Genomic DNA, 22,456 nt, shown 5'->3' with positions numbered 1-22,456 from the left:
CCTGGGGGAAGAAACTATTCTTGTGCCTTGCTGTTCTTGTATTTGCGGCTCTGAGGCGCCGGCCAGATGGCAAAAGTTCAAAGATGGGGTGACTTGGATGTGAGGGATCCAGAGTGATTTTCTGAGTCCTTTTCCTCACTCTGGATGTGTACAGTTCTTGGAGGGTGGGCAGGGGAGCACCAATAATCCTTTCAGCAGTCCGAACAGTTCTCTGTAGTCTTCTGATATCTGATTTTGTAGCTGAACCAAACCAGACAGTAATTGAAGTACACAGGACTGACTCAATGACGGCTGAGTAGAACTGTTTCAATAGCCTGTGTTGACACAAATTACTTTTTCAATTTTTCATTGATACAAGATTGCACTGAATTGTTAAAAGAAATGCTTAGAGACGTTATTGCTTGATGACGTCAGGAACCGATTAATCGGCTTTCGAGTCGGTTCAATGAGCCGATCTGTCCGACAAGAACCGGTTTGCAGAAATGAATCATACTTTGCATCAGCAGAGAGTACAACCAGGGACAAAAACTGAGGGGCTGTTGCAAAAGTGTCGAAATTGTGCTTAAAGCAGAGGTCCACGCCGAGGCATTGGTCAGCAAAAGGAGGTGGATATTTGAAAGTTCATGGTTCATCATTTGCCTCATCAAAATAGAGATGTGGGTTTTCCAAATATCACTTACCATGCTTTTAAACACGTGCAATTCTCTTTGTAACCTGAAGATGTCAGCAGAATACAAATAACCCATTAATCGGAGACCAAAAAACGTGATTTGCTCGTCAGAATAGGAAAACGGTTTATTTTAATTAGGTTTTCACTGCTTGTAATCACCTTTTGACCTTTATTAGTTCATTTTAATGGTGTAGTGCAGTGATTCTTAAACGGGGCCTCTGCAAACTTCCAGACAGGGCCAAATGAGTCTTACAATATTTGACATTTGTTTAGGTCGACATAATTTTAATAAAAAATTATATAAAATAAATATCAAATGCAGTCTCTCAAAATGAGATCATGTTGTCAAACTGATACGTAAGGTACTCAAATGCAGAGTTTTCAAATTACTTCATTACATCATTGCAAGTAATTATCATAAGCCAATAATTACAATTTAGGATTCCAGCTGATATTAAATCTTGCATTTCATTTATTCAGAATCCTCCATCTCATAAGAGTACATTTTAATAAAGCACTTTTCAATAAAATTTAAATTTATGTTTCATTTGCTACATTTATGACCTTTGAAGTCTTAAATGACAAATGTTATTGATTTATTATAGCAATTTAAGACTACAGTATTGGTATACATTATCCAAAACTGCTCTGTCTTCCTTAGGAAAGGCATTACAAATGATCTGCGAAGACCAAAGAATGTTAATGTCTCGATCCACAATGTTTTTCTCCTAATTTTTAAAAACATTTTTGAAAAGATTTCAACACAGTATTCCTGGAGTGACACGTCCACATGTGCTCAGAATACCAGCCATTGTTTTTAAGGTGTGTTTTAGTGTGGAACCACACTGTGATCATGGCAGAGGTGTTGAACCCTGGATGGCACTGACCTCTAGAGTCAGATCAGTGCTGTTAGGGAATGTTTTCCAGGTTCTGTTGCCCCAGAATCCCTGATCCCAGCGCTGACCTCTGGATCCTTCCTCCATGCATACGACCCATCATGCTCTCCTTCGGCTGTGGCCCAGTGACCCTTCGACTGGCCCGTTCTGTAAGAGGAGAACTTCTGATGTCACATGGTGAAGGTTTTAGAATATGAGTAATGCAGTGATGATTTGCTGTTGTTTCAAGTGGCATCCAAAAAGTCTGAGACCAGTGAAAATGCTTTTATTAAAAAAAAAAAAAAATTCTAATTTAATTAAAAAAAAAAGATTTTCCTTTCAAATCATGATGATAATATTTCAAATATTAAAAGCAGAACAACTGTCAAAAGATGAAGTTAAAAATTTGTATTATACTATTTACGAAATATTTAAATATTATGAAATATATAATAAGATATGTTTTTTTTTTGCCATAACAGTTTTATAGATTTTGTTATAAGTAAGTGTATTAATATTTTAAATTAATAATAAAAAAAATTAAAATAATAAAACATTTATTTTGTTTTTTAAACGTTGTTTTAGAACGTCCAGAAAAAAAAACATTTTATTATTTATTTATATTATTTATTATTTAAAACTTTATTTGCGGGTTTAAATAATAATAAATAAGCACTGATGTTTTTTTATATGTGCTCTCAGACTTCATTGCTGGCATTATCAGGTGTTTGGCTGTTCCTCAGTGCTCTGAACATTGAAAAAAGTGAGTTCATTACAAAATGACCATCATTTGGAACCTGAAATCTGTAATAAAGTGCTTTCTTTGAAGTGATGCAGTAAATCAGACCGAAGTAACGAGCTTTCCTCTCATTTGTTAGTCAGTCAGCTCTGTATTTGTTTCGTTCCTCGCAAAGGACATTCCCTTCACTGCTGCTGCAGGAAGACAGAGTGTCCAGAAGGTATTTGGATCTCGGTTGGTGTCTGAGGTGGATCTGAGAGCCTTTTCCTCATCTGTCATCTGCTGCCTCGCTTTCAGTGCGCTCTCCACGCGCGTTCATATGTGAACTAAGTTTGTTTTAACCCCTTAAGTGTGATATTTAGGCGCAGGAGTCTTTCAGATCAGCGTGTGAGGATGGATGTGTTATTTTACTCTTTAATCATACTAATTTATGGAATTAATGCAGCATCCCGATCTGGAAAAAACCTGATGCCACACATGTGAGTAACTCTTGTCTTTGATCTATTGCGCGCGCTTCTAGATTATTATCACTATATATCATAATAAATAATGTATTCAATGAACGTCTCATGTTCGTGCTCATGTTTAATAGTTTCTAAGTTATTTAAATATAGCAGCAGATTACAAAAGTTGGTGTTCATTTTGGAAATTCGCTTTTACGCGGATTTATTGCTGATTTGGTGGTTATTGGGGAACTTTGGCTGACGTTCTGGTAGGTACGGTAACTTGAATAGATCACTCGTTTAAAGCTGTCTGGTCTTTAATACAGTTTTGATAACAAAAAAGTTATCACAGAAATTCACAGAACCTTTTTTTTTTCTAAAACATTTTAAACATTATTACTTCCCAGCTAACATTCTCAGCTAACGTTCTGTACATGTTATTTCAAAGGCAGGCTCTAAGATGGTTTAGATCCTACTTGTCCGATCGCTACCATTTTGTTTACTTAAATGGGGTGTCATCTCATTTATCATCAGTAAAATATGGAGTGCCACAAGGATCCGTCCTAGGTCCCCTTCTATTTTCAATATACATGTTGCCCCTTGGTAATCTTATTAGAAAATACGGAATTAGCTTCCACTGTTATGCTGATGATACTCAGCTATATATCTCAACGAGACCAGATGAAACTTCCCAATTATCTAAGCTAACAGAGTGTGTTAAAAATGTAAAAGATTGGATGACAAATAATTTTCTCCAATTAAATTCGGATAAGACAGAGATATTAATTATTGGACCAAAAAACACCACACAGAATCTTGTAGATTAAAATCTGCAACTAGACGGATGTACTGTTACTTCCTCTACAGTCAGAAATCTGGGTGTTATATTAGACAGCAATTTGTCTTTTGAAAATAATATTTCCAATGTTACAAAAACTGCATTCTTCCATCTTAGAAACATTGCCAAGCTACGAAACATGTTATCTGTTTCTGATGCAGAAAAGCTAGTTCATGCATTTATGACCTCTAGACTGGACTATTGTAATGCACTTCTTGGTGGTTGTCCTGCTTCGTCAATAAACAAGCTACAGGTAGTCCAAAATGCAGCAGCTAGAGTCCTAACCAGGTCAAGAAAATATGATCATATTACCTCAATTTTACAGTCTCTGCACTGGCTACCTATTAAGTTCCGTATCAGTTACAAATTATCATTACTTACCTATAAGGCCCTAAATGGTTTAGCTCCTGCGTACCTAACTAGCCTTCTCCCACGCTACAACCCATCACGCTCCCTAAGGTCACAAAACGCTGGACTTTTGGTAGTTCCTAGGATAGCAAAGTCCACTAAAGGAGGTAGAGCTTTTTCACATTTGGCTCCCAAACTCTGGAATAGCCTTCCTGATAATGTTCGGGGTTCAGACACACTCTCTCTGTTTAAATCTAGATTAAAAACACATCTCTTTCGCCAAGCATTAGAATAATGTATCTTAAATTGTGAGTGTAGTTGCATCTGATCAAATGTGCATTTTTATTCTTTAGCTTGGGTTAAACTAATTTTACTTTGTTGGAACATCAGCTATGCTAATGATGTCTCTATTTTGTTTCTATGTTTTGCCACGGGATTTACATCCCGTGGTAACTAGGATTTACACAAGCTCCAGTCTGGATCCAGAACACCTGAGAAGAGATGATGCTGACCCTCAGAGGACCCAGATGATCCTAACCTTGAATTAACAAACAGAACTAACAATTATTGCTACATGTGTGACTGCATCATATAATAACTATTAATTAATAACATTGATAGTTCATCGTCTAGCTGACTACGTCTTGTATTATTATTATTATTATTATTTTTTTTTTTTTTTTCTAAAATCCTGTCAAACGTGCACAAACTACTAGCTACTACTAAATATTGTAGAAACATAATTTTCTGTAAAGTTGCTTTGTAACGATTTGTATTGTAAAAAGCGCTATACAAATAAACTTGAATTGAATTGAATTGAATTGTTATTTCAAGGTTAGAAACAAACGTTCTTCTAGAAACGTTAATAGAACGTTTGTTCAATGTTATCTGGTCTTTAATAGTTTATTTCAAACATTAACACAAAAACGCTGCATAATTCATGGAATGCTTTTTCCTGAGAAGCTTTACTTTTAATTGGATTTTCATGTGACTTTTTTTTTAATGTTCCTTCTTGTTTCAGAATGTTTAGAGAACATTAAAAACTAACATTCCAAAATTGTTCCCACAGTTAAAAATGATCAAATTGAATGTTCCTTTGCGTAACCAATAATTATTTTTTCTAAAACATTTAAAAACTGTATGGTTTGTCAGACACCAAACAAAAACAATGTTTATAACGTAATGGGGATGTTAGCACACAATTTTAGAACATATTTCAGTTATCTGAGTACCTGTTTTGCAAGGTTTGGAAAATATTCAGAAGTAATGTTCACATAATGTTTGCAAAATGCTAAAATGATACTATCTTAATGTGCGTAATAAAAAATAAAATAAAAAAAACACTGAATGTTTTGAATGTCCTAAGAACATTCAGAAATAACATTTTCCGTGGTTAAAAGAAATGAGTGAACAACATAATTAACACAGACAAAGCACAGTTTCACTTCTCGGGAACACAATGTAGTGCCAATGATCCCAGACATGACAGTAATAGCCTAGAGGTTCACTGTCAACTGATTGTGTATAGAACATTTTTACAGAGTGACTAATATATCAGTTTGGGAACTTAAGCTACATCAGTCATGTGTATCTTGTCATCTGTTATTGCAGAGATGGTAAAGGTGATACATTTTTACTTATTTTAATGTTCACTATTGCACAAGTGGACTTGGAAGGTCTAAGTGATTGACAGTCTTACAACTTGTTCTGCTGTCAAATTCATATGCGTTTATTAAAATTACATCGAAGGACTATTAGGAGTTCCAGCTGACTAAATGATAAATGTTTATGATCCTTTATGTTTGGATTGCTGTTACCTAGTGGTTTAATATCTGGGCTTGTAGCCAAATGTCAAAATGTTGTAGGTTCTTCTTCAAGACATTTCACTTCAGGTTGCTACATGAGGACTGAATCTGCAGGTTAACTGAAGTGTGTGTGTTTTATCTCCAGGAAAAATGTGTGTGCTGAGCAGGAGGTGAAGCTCGTGGCCCAGATGCAGCCATGCGTCCAGGCCTTCACACGGATGGTTAAAGCCTGGAAACAGGGATGCCAGGGACAGTCGTGGTGCAGTGGCTACGAGAGGAGGTGGGTCTGATATTCACAAACCAAAAACACTAACTTAAAGTCTGATAAGTGAAAATCAGCCGCTACTTGTACTATTTCTGCAGTATATAGCATGCATATTATGTGTAGTATGCACATTTTCCACATAAATGTAATCTATTCAGAATATATATAAAAAATATGTAGTATACACTATATTCTGATCATTATGCATTTGTTCAAATCATTATTCCTCATGTTATGCGGCAACAGTGTAGAACTTTAGAAATGTTTATTATTTCATACTGTTTCACATACTCTAAAAATAGTATGCAGTATACACTACATGCTGTGTAGTATGCATTTTTTCAAATCCGTATTCCTAATGTCATGTGGCAACAATGTAGCATAGTACTGTTTCATATGTTTATGGTTGCATACTGCTTCACATTCTTTAAAAATAGTATGCAGTATACACTACATGCTTTGTAGTATGCATTTGTTTAAATCCTTATCCCTAATGTCATGTGATAACAATGTAGTATAGTATTGTTTCAAATATTTATTGTTGCATGCTGTTTCACATACTTAAAAAATAGTATGCAGTGTACACTATATGCTGTACAGTATGCATTTGTTCAAATTCTTATCCCTAATGTTATGTGGCAACAATGTAGCATAGCATTGTTTCAAATAGTTTAATACTATTTCACATACTTTAAAAAATAGTATGCAGTGTACACTATATGCTTTGCATTATGCATTTGTTCAAATCCTTATCCCTAATGTTCTGTAGCACATCATTGTTTCAAATTGTTGCATACTATTTTACATAGTTAAAAAAGTATGCAATATACATTATATGCTGTGCAGAATGCATTTGTTCTGATCCCTATCCCTAAATATGTAATAGCATATTTTGTTCTCATGCACTACCTCTGTCCTCTAATCAGACTCTTTTAAGTGTAAGGTGTAGTTACACTCTTGATAATAATAAAAAAAAACAGTTTGATAGGAGTGGGAAACTCTTTCTCTCACGTTCACAGAAAGCATCATTAAAGGGAGGATACGAGAGAAGCATTGTTGATTATAAGCTCATGTGTTTCCTAAACACACATCGGAGCTCATCCACAAATATTACATTACCTGATGCCTCAGTCACTGACTAACCACAAACACACAGCGAAAGGCCTTTAATAGCTCACAGAGAGAACGAGGATAAATGCTAAAAGCAGCTGATGACAGACTTACGTGAGTACTCATAAAGAAAGTTAAATGGAAAAACCATGCATACATGCATAGTCTTCATTTTGTTTCTAACAATAGACAAATATACTTTTTCAATATACTTTTATTTGTGCAAGTTTAAGACGGGTGCCTTCCTTTTTTATTAAACAGTGGTTTATTGAACAAATTGCTCTGTCTTTAAATAAATGTAATTATAATTTCTTAAGTTTCTTAAGGATAAAAATCTAACTCAGCTAATGTTGTAAACTATAGGGAGGCCTGTTTCTTATATAAATTAAATTACAATTTATTTTTAGATGTAATCAACACTTAAAAAAATTGCAAAAATGTAAATTGTACATATGGCAGTTTTTACATTTAACTTCTAAATCTAATGAACATCTGACAATGATCATTAATCAGGAGATTTAAGCATTTCAGAGAGCTGAGAGCTGTTTAATAAATTGTGTATGCGTGTGTGTGTGTGTGTTTGTGTGTGTGTGTGTGTGTGTGTGTATATACATATATATATGTAAATTATAAATTTAATGATAAGTTACACATTTTTATAATTTATGTACAATGCCCGCATGCTATTGGTCAACCCTGCTGAAAGTAAAGACTGAAAAGATGTTACAATTTATAGCTATGTAAATTTATAATGTATGATGAATTTAACATTCACTTTAATGGTATGAGATGACTGGATGCGTTCAGCTGATTTCCTATTGATCTGTCACCAAAAGAACTGCAGTGCTAAAACTATTTTAAAAATTTGATCAAAGTTTTTCTGTGTGGTGCAATGGCAAACAAGAGAATGAATCTTCCTCAGAAGAGACAAAAACAGCAACTCACTTCAGTGTCTGACTTGAACATCCATAAGGTTTCCACTTATTTCCCCCTCACAGAACGGCTTACTACACTGCATACAGACAGGTTTATCGACAGCAACATCAGACGGTTTACAAGTGCTGCCCAGGATGGTCCCAGCTCAAGGGCGAGGCCGGATGCCTGTATCGTAAGTCTTCTTTAAATGCCATGAGATGTAAAGTCACAGCATTTACTGAAAATTACACAAAGGTCCATGTATTTTTTTTTTTTGTGGAACAAAATATGAATAAAATATGAAAATATGATATATATAAAATATATATACGAAAAGACAGCAATTGTTCCCTTCTAAGCCACGTACTATAGCAGCATCTACACTTGGATGGAACTCATTTCATGCTGTGGGTCAGACTAGTGCTGCCCTGCACATCATGGGTTCTGCAAGCGTATCAGGCTGATCTAAAAAAAAAAAAAAATAAATCTGAGTGCCAGGAGGAGACTTTTAGTATGTTTCTCACTCAATGTGCTCAAGTGTCGGGGCTGTCTAAAAATAAATAAATAAACAGTCCCGACCCGATCCAGCTCCTCTGGGATAGGAGGTTCAAAGAGAGAGTGTGGCGAGTTGTGGGCCACCTCATAAGACTGGGGAGCAGCTTGTAACACTTGGCAGCCGCAGATGGAGCTGGACTAAAGTACGGTCAACACGACCAAAGCAAGGGCCTTAAGCTGTGCCCAGGACAAAGGGTGTGTCCCCTCAGGGAGGGCCCTGAAAAATTCCATCAGAAGTGTAAGGCTCCTTCCTGGCACCCTTAGGGGATCACTGAACAACCTCCACCACCACCGGTGTTTCGGGGGCAGTGGTCTCCAGTGAAATGATACATGCTCTGTTGCATCCTGCCACGTTTCAGGACACCAGACATCTTAAACCCCCCCCCCCCCCCCCACACACACACACAACAAACAAAGTGTCACAATCAGTGCCCCTTTTGGAGAAGCTGGCAGCGTGGAAGCTACTGCCAAATATCTCCCCATGAGTCGAAAGAACTGTAGTGAAGGGCTACAGGATTCAGTTTGCACATCATCTTCTGCATTTCAACAGCGTGGTCTTCACCTCTGTGGAACCGGCACGTGCATATCTGTTGACACAGGAATCACAGACTCTGCTGGTCAAAGGGGCCATAGAATGTGTTCCCCTGCCAGACAGAGAGTCAGGCTATTACAGTCGGTATTTCTTGATTCCCAAGAAAGACGGGGGGCTGCGTCCAATCATAGATCTAATGGACGTGTATTTTCATTTTGAAATATTGTCACAACTCAGGAGGTTCCTGAGGTTCGCTTTCAGGGGCGAAGCTTACCAGTATCAGGTTCTTCCATTAGGCCTAGCTTTGTTATCCCGCACTTACACGAAATTCATGGATGCAGCTCTGGCTCCTCTACGACTCCAGGGCATCCACATTTAAAATGTATATAAACGACTGGCTGAATCTGACTCAGTCTCAAGAGCTTGCGCTTCGACATCAGCATGTCGTCCTAACTCATCTCGAATCTCTGGGGTTGAGACTCAACGCCAAGAAAAGCGTTCTCTCTCCAGCTCAGAGGACAACGTATTTGGGTGTGGTATGGGATTCGATCACAATGCAGGCACAGCTGTCTCCTGCATGCGTCAAATCCATTCTAAACACCCTAAAGAACATCAAGCTAGGCCAGAAAGTCACTGTCCATCACTTTCAGAAGGTTTTAGGTCTCATGGCAGCTGCATCCGCTGTGATACCTTTGGGCCTTCAGGAGATGGCACATTACGCCTTTCCACCGATTGCTCTGCTCCCAGGAGTCCTAGCCAAGGTCCGTCGACAGGGGTCTCGCCTCTTACTGATAGCGCCCCGTTGGCCGACCGGAGTTTGGTTCTTAGATCTAATATCCCTCCTCGATGGCTCACCATGGGCGATTCCAGTCAGGAGAGATCTTCTCTCTCAGGCACAGGGAACAGTACTTTATCCCCGGCCTGAGCTCTGGAACCTTCACGTCTGGCCCCTGAGGGGGACCAACTAGAGATGCTGGCCTTCCAGCCACAGTAATAGAGACTATTCTAAGTGCTAGGACTCCCTCCACTAGAAGAACGTATGCCCTCATATGGAGTGTTTTTGAGGGCTGGTGCATGACACACAATGCAGACCCAGCTCACTGCCAAATTGTTTCAGTACTGGAGTTCCTGCAAGAGAAATTGTCCACAGGCACATGCCCTAGTACTCTCAGAACTTACATGGCCGCTATTTTGGCTTGCCATGTTTTGATTGACTGGGTTTCTGTGGGGAAGCACCCTCTAGTCACCCGCTTCATTCATGGAGCTCAGAGGTTGAGGCACCCACTAGAGCTACGGCCCCTTCAGGGGATTTAGCCGTAGTGCTCGAGGGGCTGGCTGGCACCCCTTTCGAACCATTAGAATCAGCGCCTGCCAGGCTTCTGACTCTAAAGATGTTTTTTCTTATGGCCATTACCTCTCTAAGGAAAATCCGGGATTTACAGGCTTTGTCAGTCCTGCCATCCTGTTCCGATTTTGGCCCTATGCGAGACAGAGCTATTTAGCATTCTCACCCTAATTATCTTCCGAATGTTCCTTACTGTATCCAGTACGTGCTCTTCAGACTTACGTCCACCGCACTAGCCAGTGGCGTAAGTCAGAGCAGCTTTTCATATGCCTTGGGTGCCACAACCGGGAGGGGGGGGGGGGGTGGCCTCTGTCTCCAGGCAAACAGTTTCACATTGGGTGAGGGATGCTCCTGCTCAAGTGTGTGATGCGGCAGGTTGGTCCTCTCCGCACACATTTGTCAGGTTCTATAGTTTGGATGTCCATCCTACTTATTTCCAAAGACTTTTGTCCTCCGCCATTTGCAACACCGGAGCAGAAAAGACTTCACTTACTGTGTCCAGTATGTGCTCTTCAGATTTACTTCCACCGCACTAGCCAGTGGCGTAAGTCAGAGCAGCTTTTCATATGCTGTGGGGGCCGCAGTCAGGGGTGCAGCTGCCATCAGGCAAACAGTTTCACATTGGGTGAGGGTTGCTATTGCCCTAGCCTACGAGGCGCGTGGTCAAACTTCGCCTCTAGGAGTTAGTGCCCATTCAACCAGTTGGGTTGCATCTTCGATGGCTTGAGCAAGAGGTGCGCCCTTGCAGCAATTGTGTGATGTGGCAGGTTGGTCCTTTCTGCACACATTTGTCAGATTCTATAGTTTGGATGTCGATGCTACTCTGGGCTCGCATGCCCTTGAGTCTACATCCCAGAGTCATGTCTGAGACCTCTTCGATGTTTGTTTGCACACAGTACACAACCTTGGGGGTCCAGACACAGTGCAGCGGCGTTGGTATTCTCGTTCCCATTAGCGCTATTGAGCGCAGCATCAAGAGTAGCTTTTGATAGGGAACGTCTCGGGTTACTTGACTGTAACCCTGTTCCCTGAAAAAGCGGGAACAAATTCTAAAATAATGCAAATCCTTCATTTTAGAAGTTTCAATAAGTGAATGTTTTCTAGGGTTTGCACTTTTTATTACCGATAAATTTACAAAAACTAACTGTTGGAGTGCCAGTTTAAATTAGCATAATTAAATATTTAATTATTTTATATATATATATATATATATATATATATATATATATATATATATATGTATATACATATATATATATATATGTATATATGTATATATATATACATATATATATATATATATATATATGTATATATATATACAATAATACGTTTTATTTTTATATTAAGATATTTAAAACAATTTTTTTAAACATTTTCATTTACAGAATCTTTGAGCTACAATTTCTATAATTTCAATTAAATTAGTGTTTACATGATTATTTTATATATAATCAAAATAATTATAAAGCATTTAAATTATTAAATTTCATAATAACTGAATGTTTTTCAGGATTTACACTTTACCAGTGAATTTAGCCAAATTATTCTAGGAGTGGCAATATAAATTAGCTTAATAAAATATTTAAATATTTATGTAAATATTATAAGTTATATAAGACAATTCTTTTTATTATAAATCATAAAAATACTAAATTCCAGACGTTTCAGTAACAGAATGTAACAGTAACAATCATATTTCTAAGGTGTTTATCAAATGAATTGGACTGTTCTAGAAAGTTCACTTTTTTCAGACTCCAAGTGAACTTTGTTTGGGCCTGATTTCTTTTTTAAATGGGGTCATAGTGCCTCTAGTGAAAGTAGATGCCATGTTTAATTTGACATGCATGAATATGTGGCTGTGAGAGAAATTCTGTGAGAGGCAGAAATACAGTCCGTTTAATTGCTTGAACTGCCTAAAAGCCTTCGTTAGAGTTTTGTGCATGAGGTATTTTGAATATTTTGTCGACTTGTTGATCTTTGTGTTCATTGTCAGATCAAACCTGGCGTCTGTCGTGACTGAGGTCCATTGGGTCTGTTGTTCTCTCTGTTGTTCTGGTTCCCAGAAGTGGTTTTGAGACTTGGGGTCACATTCGGTCAAAACAGTTCCTTGTACCCAAAGCCCTTAAACTAAATTCTTCTCTCAAATCAAGTGGTCTCATGCCAGAATGACTGACAGTTGCATAACAGTTTATTCTGCAAGTTGTGATTTTCTCGGAGGTCTCATTACTAGAGCCAACACAATCCTCAAAGACCCCTTTGTCTGTCCGAGAAGGTGAAACTGTTTATAAGACCTGTAAGTCCCTGATCCAGCTTTGATTTGTTTTTAAACACACTCAGGATGCATTCCTGTACACCACTTAATGTCTTTTCCCTGTTCTGCGTCAGTATCTGTTGTCTTTAAACCACACGCTCGGCTTTTATCTCTGCAACTTGAGCCCTGGAAGCACTTTAAGAAGTGGGACAAACTAATCACTCCTTTTTCTGAGCCACTGAACATGCACAACACTGGTCAGCTGGGATGGACAATCGACAGGCTGTTAGATTTGTAGTGCCAGTAAAGTGTGTAGCAGTAAAGACGGTGTTTCCGTCATTCAGTGATCTGTTTGATAAAAAGAAGCGTGCACTGATGGCTTTTCTTTGCTTTGCCCTTAAATGCTAATTAGTGTAATGTAGCGGTTCTCATCCTATTTGTCTCCAGGAACCTCCATCATCCAAGACCAGTAACTCAATGTTCTTCAGGGTTTTTACTAAATGAATTTACAAAAGTAGAGGTGGCAATTTAAATTACTATTTAAATAATATTTAGAGCAATATACAATATTAAAATAATTAAATACAATAAATGTAATAATAATAAATATAATAATGAAAATAATTAAGTTCTGTAATTTACAGTTTTTAACTTTTTTAGTCGTTAGTGATAAATTTGCAATTTTTTCTGGCAACTGTTTACTGGTTAACGGTAATTTCCTGTAAACTTTACAGGGAAAAACCGTAAACTTACGTTCCCAGAATTCTCTGTGTTGCATTTAAAATTTTGTTTGAATTTGATGTTTTTTCTTTGAAATAACTATGTTTCTTCTTAATTTTTTCTCATCTGTTATGTTTATTAGGTTTGTATGTTACATTAAATGTTGTTAAATTAATGTTTATTGCATATTTCAGTTTAATGAGTCTCACCATGATGGTGTTTAGTGCTTGTGTGAATGACACCGTGCACCTTCTATGTATCTTATTATTTAAAAGCTGCTTGTGATGGGCTTTGTTTCACCACATGACTCTCTCATCAGCACCTGCTTTTGGTGGTTACCAGTGTAATACAAAGGTACAAAACAGATTTCAGTGCTTCAATAAGTTCGTATATTAATATTATATCAGTTTAATTATGGTATTAAACTGTAAATATAAAGTAAAACCATTAAACATACAACAGTGTAACTGTATTTTTTACGGTATAAAACCGTTAAACAAAAAACAGTTTTACCGTATTTTTACGGTATAATTCTGGCAACCACAGCTGCCGGTTTTTTACCATATATTTTACGGAATATTTTTAACAGTGAGGGCTTGACATAGCTAGACAAAAAAAGTGTATTAACTGTAGAAATGTTTACGCTTATATTCATTTCCATGAGTTTTTTCCAGGTCTGGAAATCAAACTTTAAATATTCCCTCATATATCCATTGTTTTCCAACGTGTGAGACACATAATATTGTAAAAAAATATATAAATTGTTAAGGGAACTAATAAAAATAAGAAATACGACATCAGTATGGCAAATATGACATGTTTTAAAGCTTTAAAGCGTTTATTTAAAATCATATTAAACAACTTGCCCTCTGGTGGATCTAATGGACACTTTTGAGCCCAGATTTTACATTTTGGTAATCCAGCGCATAAAACGCCTTTACAGTGAAATTTTTTAATATGACCATAAACTGCACAGACACGACAGTATGCAAAATGATTAACATGATATTGGCTGAGTAGGAAAATTAACTATTTAGCAGCACAACGTAAACAGCAGCAAATGCCTGTTTTTCAGTATTTATAGTTTGAGGGTCTGGAATTGAATTTTGATAGCATCATGCTCTTGGGAGCCGATAATTCACAAATTGTAGTTGACATGCAAACTGTATTGTTTATTCTTGTTACAAGTGAGCATTTATTTAAAATAATATGCAACGTTTTTTACTTGTTTCTCAAGGATGAGTGCATGTCACACAATCTGCCCATGTCCACACGTGATTAATCTGATTAAACCAAGTGATGATGAATTTGTGGCAAAATACTGAAATCAACAACAAAACAGGGATTATTTTGATTTAGAAATTAAGGGAATAGTTCACCCAAAAATACAAATTAGCTGAAAATGTCCTCAACCTCAGACTGTTTAAGATGTAGATGAGTTTGTTTCTTCATCAGATTTGGAGAAATGTAGCATTGCATCACTTGCTCACCAATGGATGCTCTGCAGTGAATGGGTGCCGTCAGAATGAGAGGATAAACAGCTGATAAAAACATCACAATAATCCACACCAGTCCATCAGTTAATCTCTTGAGAAGAGAAAAGCTGTGTTTGTAAAAACAAATCAATCGTCAAGACGTTCAGACTGTCACTTCTGACCAAAACAGTCCATAATTCATAATAACCAGGAGTGTAAATTTCGTCTAACTAGAACTCATAAAGTAACAAACACCAAGGCGCTTCAGAAGAATTGCTTTGGTTTAATTTGGTAAAGCTTGTGAGCGGAACAACAAACTAATTCTGCTTCCATTCTAGTCTAAGTGTCTGCAAAACTGAATCTTGAAGTTAACTACAATTAGGGTCTTTTGGAGTACACTAAGTACACGCTGTTTACTTCTTTGTTCCTCAAGTGTAGCATTTGACTTAACGAATTGTCATTGTTTTTGTGAAGTGCACTTGAAGCGAGCTTTAGAGAGACTTCCTTCCCCTTTAACTAAATGTGCACTTGGGAGCAGAGATGAACATTTATTTTGATTGAGGCTGACAAGGTGATTCGAAACACAACTGACCACTAATAGCAGCAATAAATAGTGAGTGAATGGATGCTGGTCTTTGTTGCCATTGCCAAAGACAGAAATGTCCTGAACAAGGACCAAGAATGTGCCTAACAACTGTCCTGGGTGGTCTGTCAATGCCTGTTGTTACAAAGACAGTTAGTAGTACCAATTGGTCATTTAAGGTGAGTGAATATTTGTGGTTTTTATTCATCAGACTCGTGTTGAAGGAACTCCAGGGTTTATGAAGATTCATATCATGTTTTGTCTTGAGTTTACATTTACATTTATTCATTTGGCAGATGCTTTTGTCCAAAGAGACTCACAGTCGATGAATGCAACAAGTGATTTATAATCTTGAAGTGCCCGTTATACAAGGTTCCCTGGGTCCCCTGGTGAGTGTAGCTGAGAACTGACTGATGATAGATGTGTTTATTTTTTTAATGAAGTAATTAGCAAAATTGTAAGCAATTGTCATTTTCTCTCCGCTGGCCTGAGTTTAGTCCGATGCTCGCGGAGGACATTGGTTAACCAGGGGTTGGAGGGAGTAGGACAGATATTGTCAAGGCTTTCCAGTTCATCTTATGTAATGTATTATGTAATATTATGAACATTGCCAAAGGTTTATATTCAGATATTTCAAAAGGAAATGCTAATGCTCCTGAATGTTTTGATCCTGACTTGTGCTGCCTGCTTTGGGTTCTGTAAAACCCTTTGTACTATTTTTAGATTGCAGTCTTTCAGGATTTAATATGCAATGCAATGCATGAGTGAAAAGTGCAAAATGATGGTTTTTGATTTTTGAAAGTAAGACTTAATTTTTTTTTTCACATTCTCATATGATGTCACACACACATTTACATATCAATACTTGCTATAGTGATGCTGTAATGACACATGCTAACATCATTTTCGGATTTGAATACTTTTATTTATTAATATTTTAAATTAGCTTTTTTTATTTCCAGTTTAATTTTAGTTATATGTTATTCTACTTATAAAAAGATTTGAAATTTAATTATTTGTTATAATACATTTTTATGTAGTTTAATCAAATTTTTATTTGATTTTAGTAATTTTGTTACTTCAATATAAAATGTATTTCAGCCAAAGCTGCATTTCCGAGTAATATTATTATATTTTATTGTTTTCTTTTTTTCTTTTCTTTTTTTCTTTTCTTTTCTTTTCTCTTGTTCTGTTTTATTTCAGTTACTTAAAATAATTTTTTATAGTTTTAGATAACAATGGCAACAATAATGCACTTCTATTGGTGTTGACCATTATATGCTTTTGTCATTTTTAATTATTTGTAAAAACATTTTTATATAGTTTAATTTTTATACCAGTTTAGTAATTTTATTGCTTCAAATATAAAATGTATTTCAGTTAGTTGCCAAGGCAGCATTTGTGAGTTTTATTTTGTTCTCACAGAAACACAGCATCTCTGTATTTCTGTGGGTCCTACAGCCGTGTGCAGGTATGGCGTGTGCTTTAATGGAGGTCAGTGTAGAGAAGATTCTGCTCAACTCTGTCTCTGTCCGGCCGGATTCAGCGGTCCCAGCTGCCAGTACGGTACGTCCAAACCAATTACACTAGTTTCTTCATCCCTTTTGACAGATCTGGAAAAAATGCTTTTGATTCTTATGAATGTTTGAGAAAAAAATGTCTATTAAATGAGGTTAGCTGATATAAATAAAAACAAGCTGATTAGAAAGCTCTCATTTAAAAAAAGGAAAGGCCATATTCTTACAAAGTCCATTTTTTATATTGATTAAAAAAATAAAAAATAATGAGTTATTAGTTTCACAAGTTGATGACCAGGTTTACATTTCACTTTTTTTTTAAAAAAACATGCAATTGTTAAAATAATTATCTGTTATATATTAGGAATATAAAAGTCAATAACTTTACATTTCTTCACTTGTGTTTGCTAGCTTAATTTATTTATTTATACTACTAAAAATGTATGTATGTATTGTATTAAAATTATACATCACTATTTATTGCATAATGTCTTTTTTATTAATAAAAATACTGTATTATTATTAGTAGTAGTAGTAATACAACAACAGACTACTATTTATTTTATTTAATGCAATTAATTTGACTTAATTTGTATACAATTTTTTATTAATTTTTATTTAAATGCAATCCAATTAGCTGACCAGGTTTTCAGTTTTTCACTTCAAGTTGAATGCTGTATCCTGTTTTAAAAAAAGTCTATATCCTGTATTTTTATTAAAAAAAAATTGTCCACAAGCAAACTTCACTGAAAATTCTTAATATGCAATAGACATTAAATTGCATGTAGAAATGATACGAGTCTGTAAACGAGACTGGACAAGATTAAGCAATGATTAGCTGATGATGATTTCAGTGGACAAGACTGTAAGCGATCATATGCCTGTATAAGGAGGAGCTGGGGATGGAGGAGGGTAAGCACATGTCTGTGCGACAGACTAAGTCAAGTGTGAGTACAAATGAACTTGTATATTATTATAATGTAGTGGGAGGAGTTACAACCAGCTAAGCGTCTTCCGATGCTGGCTGTCAAGCCGTGGTCTGCCTGAACTACGCTTGAGCTCCATTTGTCACTCAAACTACAGTTCTAATCATTTTGACAGCATTTCCATGTAAAGAAATGCATGTTTTCCCCCACAGAGCGTTTTCTCTGGCTGTCTTAGTCTCTATGTATTGAAAGCCAAGAATTTTATCTGTTACGGCAGTCATAGCCAGTGAGAGAGGATGCTAATAATGGAGGATGTTGTTTTTCGGTGATAATCTACACACGACAGGAAATTCTTCACAAATCTTGCCCTACATTTTTGGTTACTGTAGCCTTCTCTTTGTCCAGGAGAGTGATAACAGACGCTGGTTGTGTTGCAGTGTTGCAGACAGATTCAATTAATTACAGCTTTCAGCAACATTATGGACGTCTAAGATGTTGCTTGCATATTCGCCTCCAGAGACTCTTGAAGCATCTGAAGTAGCTTGAATTAGCGTGACCTGTTGACTTTCATCTGTTTTCGATTAAATTTTTTAAGACTTTTTGCCGTATCTTCAAGACAGAGAATGAGATGTGGACAGCTGGTAACCATTGGTCATTTATTGTAGACATTTCTTGATGTGTTTGTCATTAAGCGTGATGCTGATTGATTTGGTGGACATGAACAAACACATATGAAAACATTAACAGCCAGTCTACTGTAGGAAAGTGTAATGGAGACTGATCTAGTTTACCACATACAACTTCTGTAATGCCAACTGACACTGAAAAAAAGAAACAATCAGGGAGAAAACATCGGTGAATCTCATGAATCCTATTGAAATTAAATTATATTAACAATATGTATTAAGATTTGATACAATCTTTCTTGCATTATTTTTATTATCATAGTTTCATGCATGCCTATTTATTTATTCTTGCTGTTGTACTGATGCTAATAATGAATGCAAGCTGTTATTGTAGGCCTATACAAATTATACAACACTATATATATTGTATAATATTTTATGCAGTATCTTTAATTATTGTTATTATTGTTTTTAATAATTATAGATTATATTTGTTCACTTTCATGCATGCATGTTTATTTTTTATTTATTCTTGCTGTTGTCGTATAATAATAATGCATTACATATTATTGAATAAAAATTATTTTTATATAGTATATTTCATGCATCATTATTATTATTATATTTCTTCCCTTTTCTGCATATTTCTTGATTGATTGATTTTGTTATTGCTATTGCTATTATTATTATTATTATTATTATTATTATTATTATAAATAGGATAACCGACACATCACTATTAAAAAATAAACATTATTTTTTGGCACTGATTGATTCTAAAAAGAATATTTAACATTCATATCCTTTTCATCCACAAAAAGTTCTTAAGAATATACAAATTTTTGAGACTGCCATAAACATCTGTGCAGCTGTGAGTTCTGTTGTGCTTTCTGTTCAAATGACATTCAGAACAGCAGCCTTGTGGATGAAAGTCTCTGTGAGTTTATGAAGGAAATTCATTCAGTGATTCTCGAAATCCACAGCTGCCAGATGATTTTTGTGAGTTAAGTCAGTTCTAGTCTTGTTTGCTGTTTCCATTTTATGACAGCGACCCATGATGTCTCTGATGAAGCAGGTGATGCTGTTTGACATGTCGTACTTTCAGCACAAAATGAATTTCAGCAGTGAGAACACAGGCTCTGTTTGAGATCCATCTTCCCCTGTGGCAAGTATTGCTGTATTCTCTGTTTCACCTATCATCTCATCACCAGATGAGTAAAACCCCACCAGAGAGGCTAATGTGTGTTGTATTAGTCTCTTTTTAGAGCTACTGAACTTGGCACATGCACAGGTAACTAATCAAAACATTTCAGAATGATTTTGCAGTAGTGCATATGGAAAGCATGTAGTTTGTGCATTTTTGTTTTACTAGCATGGATAACCAAACTAAAAGCATGCATATTCAGATCTACAATTTTGTCAAAATTATTGGTGCGCATGATTGCACAGCTGCATGCATGATGCACCATCATGGTTGCATGTTCATTATATTCCTGTTCAGCGTTAAATGGTCCATACTGACAGCTCTCCTTCACTGTGGAATAACTGTGGCTCTTCCATTTGATGAAAACAAGGATCTCTAGGCCGTGAGCTCATGTCTTGGCGCAGTCGGAGGTCAGATCATGCCAAACTTTGAAAGATCTCATGGCTTACTTCTGTTGTGACTGGACACAGTTATCAAACCTGATTCCTTTAAAGTTCATGCTTTATTTATTTTAGGTTGTGTTTGAGACGTCAGAGGGCCACGTTCAGAGTCTGTGCGCTGCAGGGTGTCCGTGGTTCTCCTAAGAGGTTTCTGGCTGAATGTTGTGCTGTTGATGCTAATGGAGGAGGACGTCTAGAGCTGTTACAGCAGGTCATGCTAGTCATCAAATGGACATGTGACCACTGACCTGAGCTATAAATACAGAGCCGTCAGTGCGCTTTCAGCCTCTGCAGGACAGCAGTTAACACTGACTCTTAGTGAGCTACTGCAGTCCTCATTATTAGGCCTGTTTTAGCCACAATTTAGGCCAGCATCTCAAGTAGCCTTCTTGAATAAGACAATCCAGAATACACTTGTGGCTGAGAAAGGCAAATGGTTTCAATAAATATACTCTAAATACTTTTAGGCTTTTTTTAAGGCTGCATTTATTTGATCGAACATACAGTCAAAACAGTAATATTGTGAAATCGTATAATTTTTTTTACAACTGTTATTTTTTTCAATATAGTTTAATTTATTCCTGTGATGCAAAGCTGAATTGTCACATGTCCCATGATCCTTCATAAATTATTCTAATAGCTGATTTGCTGCTTAAGTAATATTTTATTATCAGTGTTGGAGTTGTGTTTTTGAAGTAAAAAAAAGAGAAGAAATATATATATATTTTCAGTTATTCTCTCCTCTAAGATACCATAATCAGTAGCTAGAAATTTCCTAAAACCTTTATACTGTAATCACAGATGTTTGGAAAAGTAATTGCAGTTAGGGTTCGAGTTTAAAATATGTAGGAAACCTACATAAAGCTGTGTTTTGTTCATATTATGTTTCTATTTCTCCGCATGTGTCTGGACATTGCATCCACTGAAAGAGCAGAATAGATCTGGGATTTTTATTCAATTTAGAGGGAGAAATTTTCAAATTAGCTTTAATTCTAGTGTACAGAGGTGTGGATTTAACTCATTTCACAGTTTTTTGTTCAGTCTTTAGGAGAAGGCTTTTCTAAGCTCCGTCTTCTAGTTGGCGTGTGTTTCCTGATGGAATCCAAACTTTGGCTTTTTTAAGTAGAAACAAGCTTCTTGCTTATGGAGACCGGATTAGACAAGGAAACCCCCGAGACTCAATGGAAACATGCTTATCAAGAACTTAGCACACAGTACAGGCAAGAAAATATGCTGGAATGATAAATATTCCTCAGTAGTTTCTCGGAATGCGTTGGTGACGACAGCTTGTTTGTGGAAATGAAGCTAAACCATTTGAGAAGAGAGCTGATATGAAGTGTGTGGAGGAGTCATTCAGTTATCTGAGGTAATGACCGCAAACAGGTGTTGGATTCACAGAGGAGGAATGTTTATGAATGATAAAGCTGGCATGTATTGTGTCATGATGATAAAAATATGAAGGAATCATAAAGCTATAAAATCCAATAAAGCAACCATCTTAGATCAAATAATTTAAAAACCCTTAAACCTTTATTGATGTAGGCCTATATTATAAAATGAATTTACAGGTAAAGTCAGACAAAAGGAGGTGCAGTAAGTAAAATAATTTATAAAAAAAATGAGCAGAATAAATTTCTGGGTAAAATCTGATGTTTAAAATCTGACTTTACCTTTATGCAAATTTGGAGAAATTTAACATAAAATCACCGGTGGATGCTCTGCAGTGAATGGGTGCCGTCAGAATGGGAGTCCAAACAGCTGATAAACACATCACAATAATCTACACCACTCCAGTCCATAATGTCTTGAGAAGAGAAAATCTGGTTGTTTGTAAGAAACAAATCCATCATTAAGACGTTTTAACTTTAAATTCTTGCTTCTGGCAATAATATGAGTCCATAAAAACAGTTCCATTGAAGGAGTCCATCTCTCGTTCTCCTCTCGCATCAAAATCCACCAACATATTTGTTAAGAACCATTTTTGACTATTTTAATTATAAACAGTGCTTGATCTGCGCAGATTTCTCTTCTGATTCAGGCCAGATTATATTTTCTCTGAAGAAAGCAATATAATGTATAGAGGAAGCAATGGTTTGAAGAATTTGATGTATTTGTTTCATACAAACAGATTTTCACTTCTCCAGATGTTAACTGATGGAGTAGAGTGGTGTGGATTATTGTGATGTTTTTATCAGCTGTTTGGACTCTCATTCTGACGGCACCCATTCAAAATACCTTGGAGAGTAATGGAATTTTACATTTCTCCAAAAC

At 36.2% G+C, this 22,456-nt stretch overlaps 1 protein-coding gene across 1 annotated transcript in view; it reads left to right on the top strand.

The window, feature by feature from the left end:
* The first annotated feature begins 1,667 nt into the window (after positions 1-1,667).
* Positions 1,668-22,456, top strand: part of LOC132119211 (multiple epidermal growth factor-like domains protein 6) — a 65,783-nt gene continuing 44,994 nt past the window's right edge. Inside the window, exons 1-6 of the mRNA XM_059529003.1 lie at positions 1,668-1,715; positions 2,460-2,605; positions 2,647-2,763; positions 5,864-5,998; positions 8,092-8,201; positions 16,934-17,038. Of these exons, the coding sequence (XP_059384986.1) occupies positions 1,668-1,715; positions 2,460-2,605; positions 2,647-2,763; positions 5,864-5,998; positions 8,092-8,201; positions 16,934-17,038 (661 nt within the window). The remainder of the gene's footprint in view (positions 1,716-2,459; positions 2,606-2,646; positions 2,764-5,863; positions 5,999-8,091; positions 8,202-16,933; positions 17,039-22,456) is intronic.

This window comes from Carassius carassius, chromosome 38 (assembly GCF_963082965.1).
Source record: "Carassius carassius chromosome 38, fCarCar2.1, whole genome shotgun sequence".
NCBI lineage: Eukaryota > Metazoa > Chordata > Actinopteri > Cypriniformes > Cyprinidae > Carassius > Carassius carassius.
Note: the sequence above shows the minus strand (reverse complement) of the source record. Positions and strands in the feature narration are given on the sequence as shown.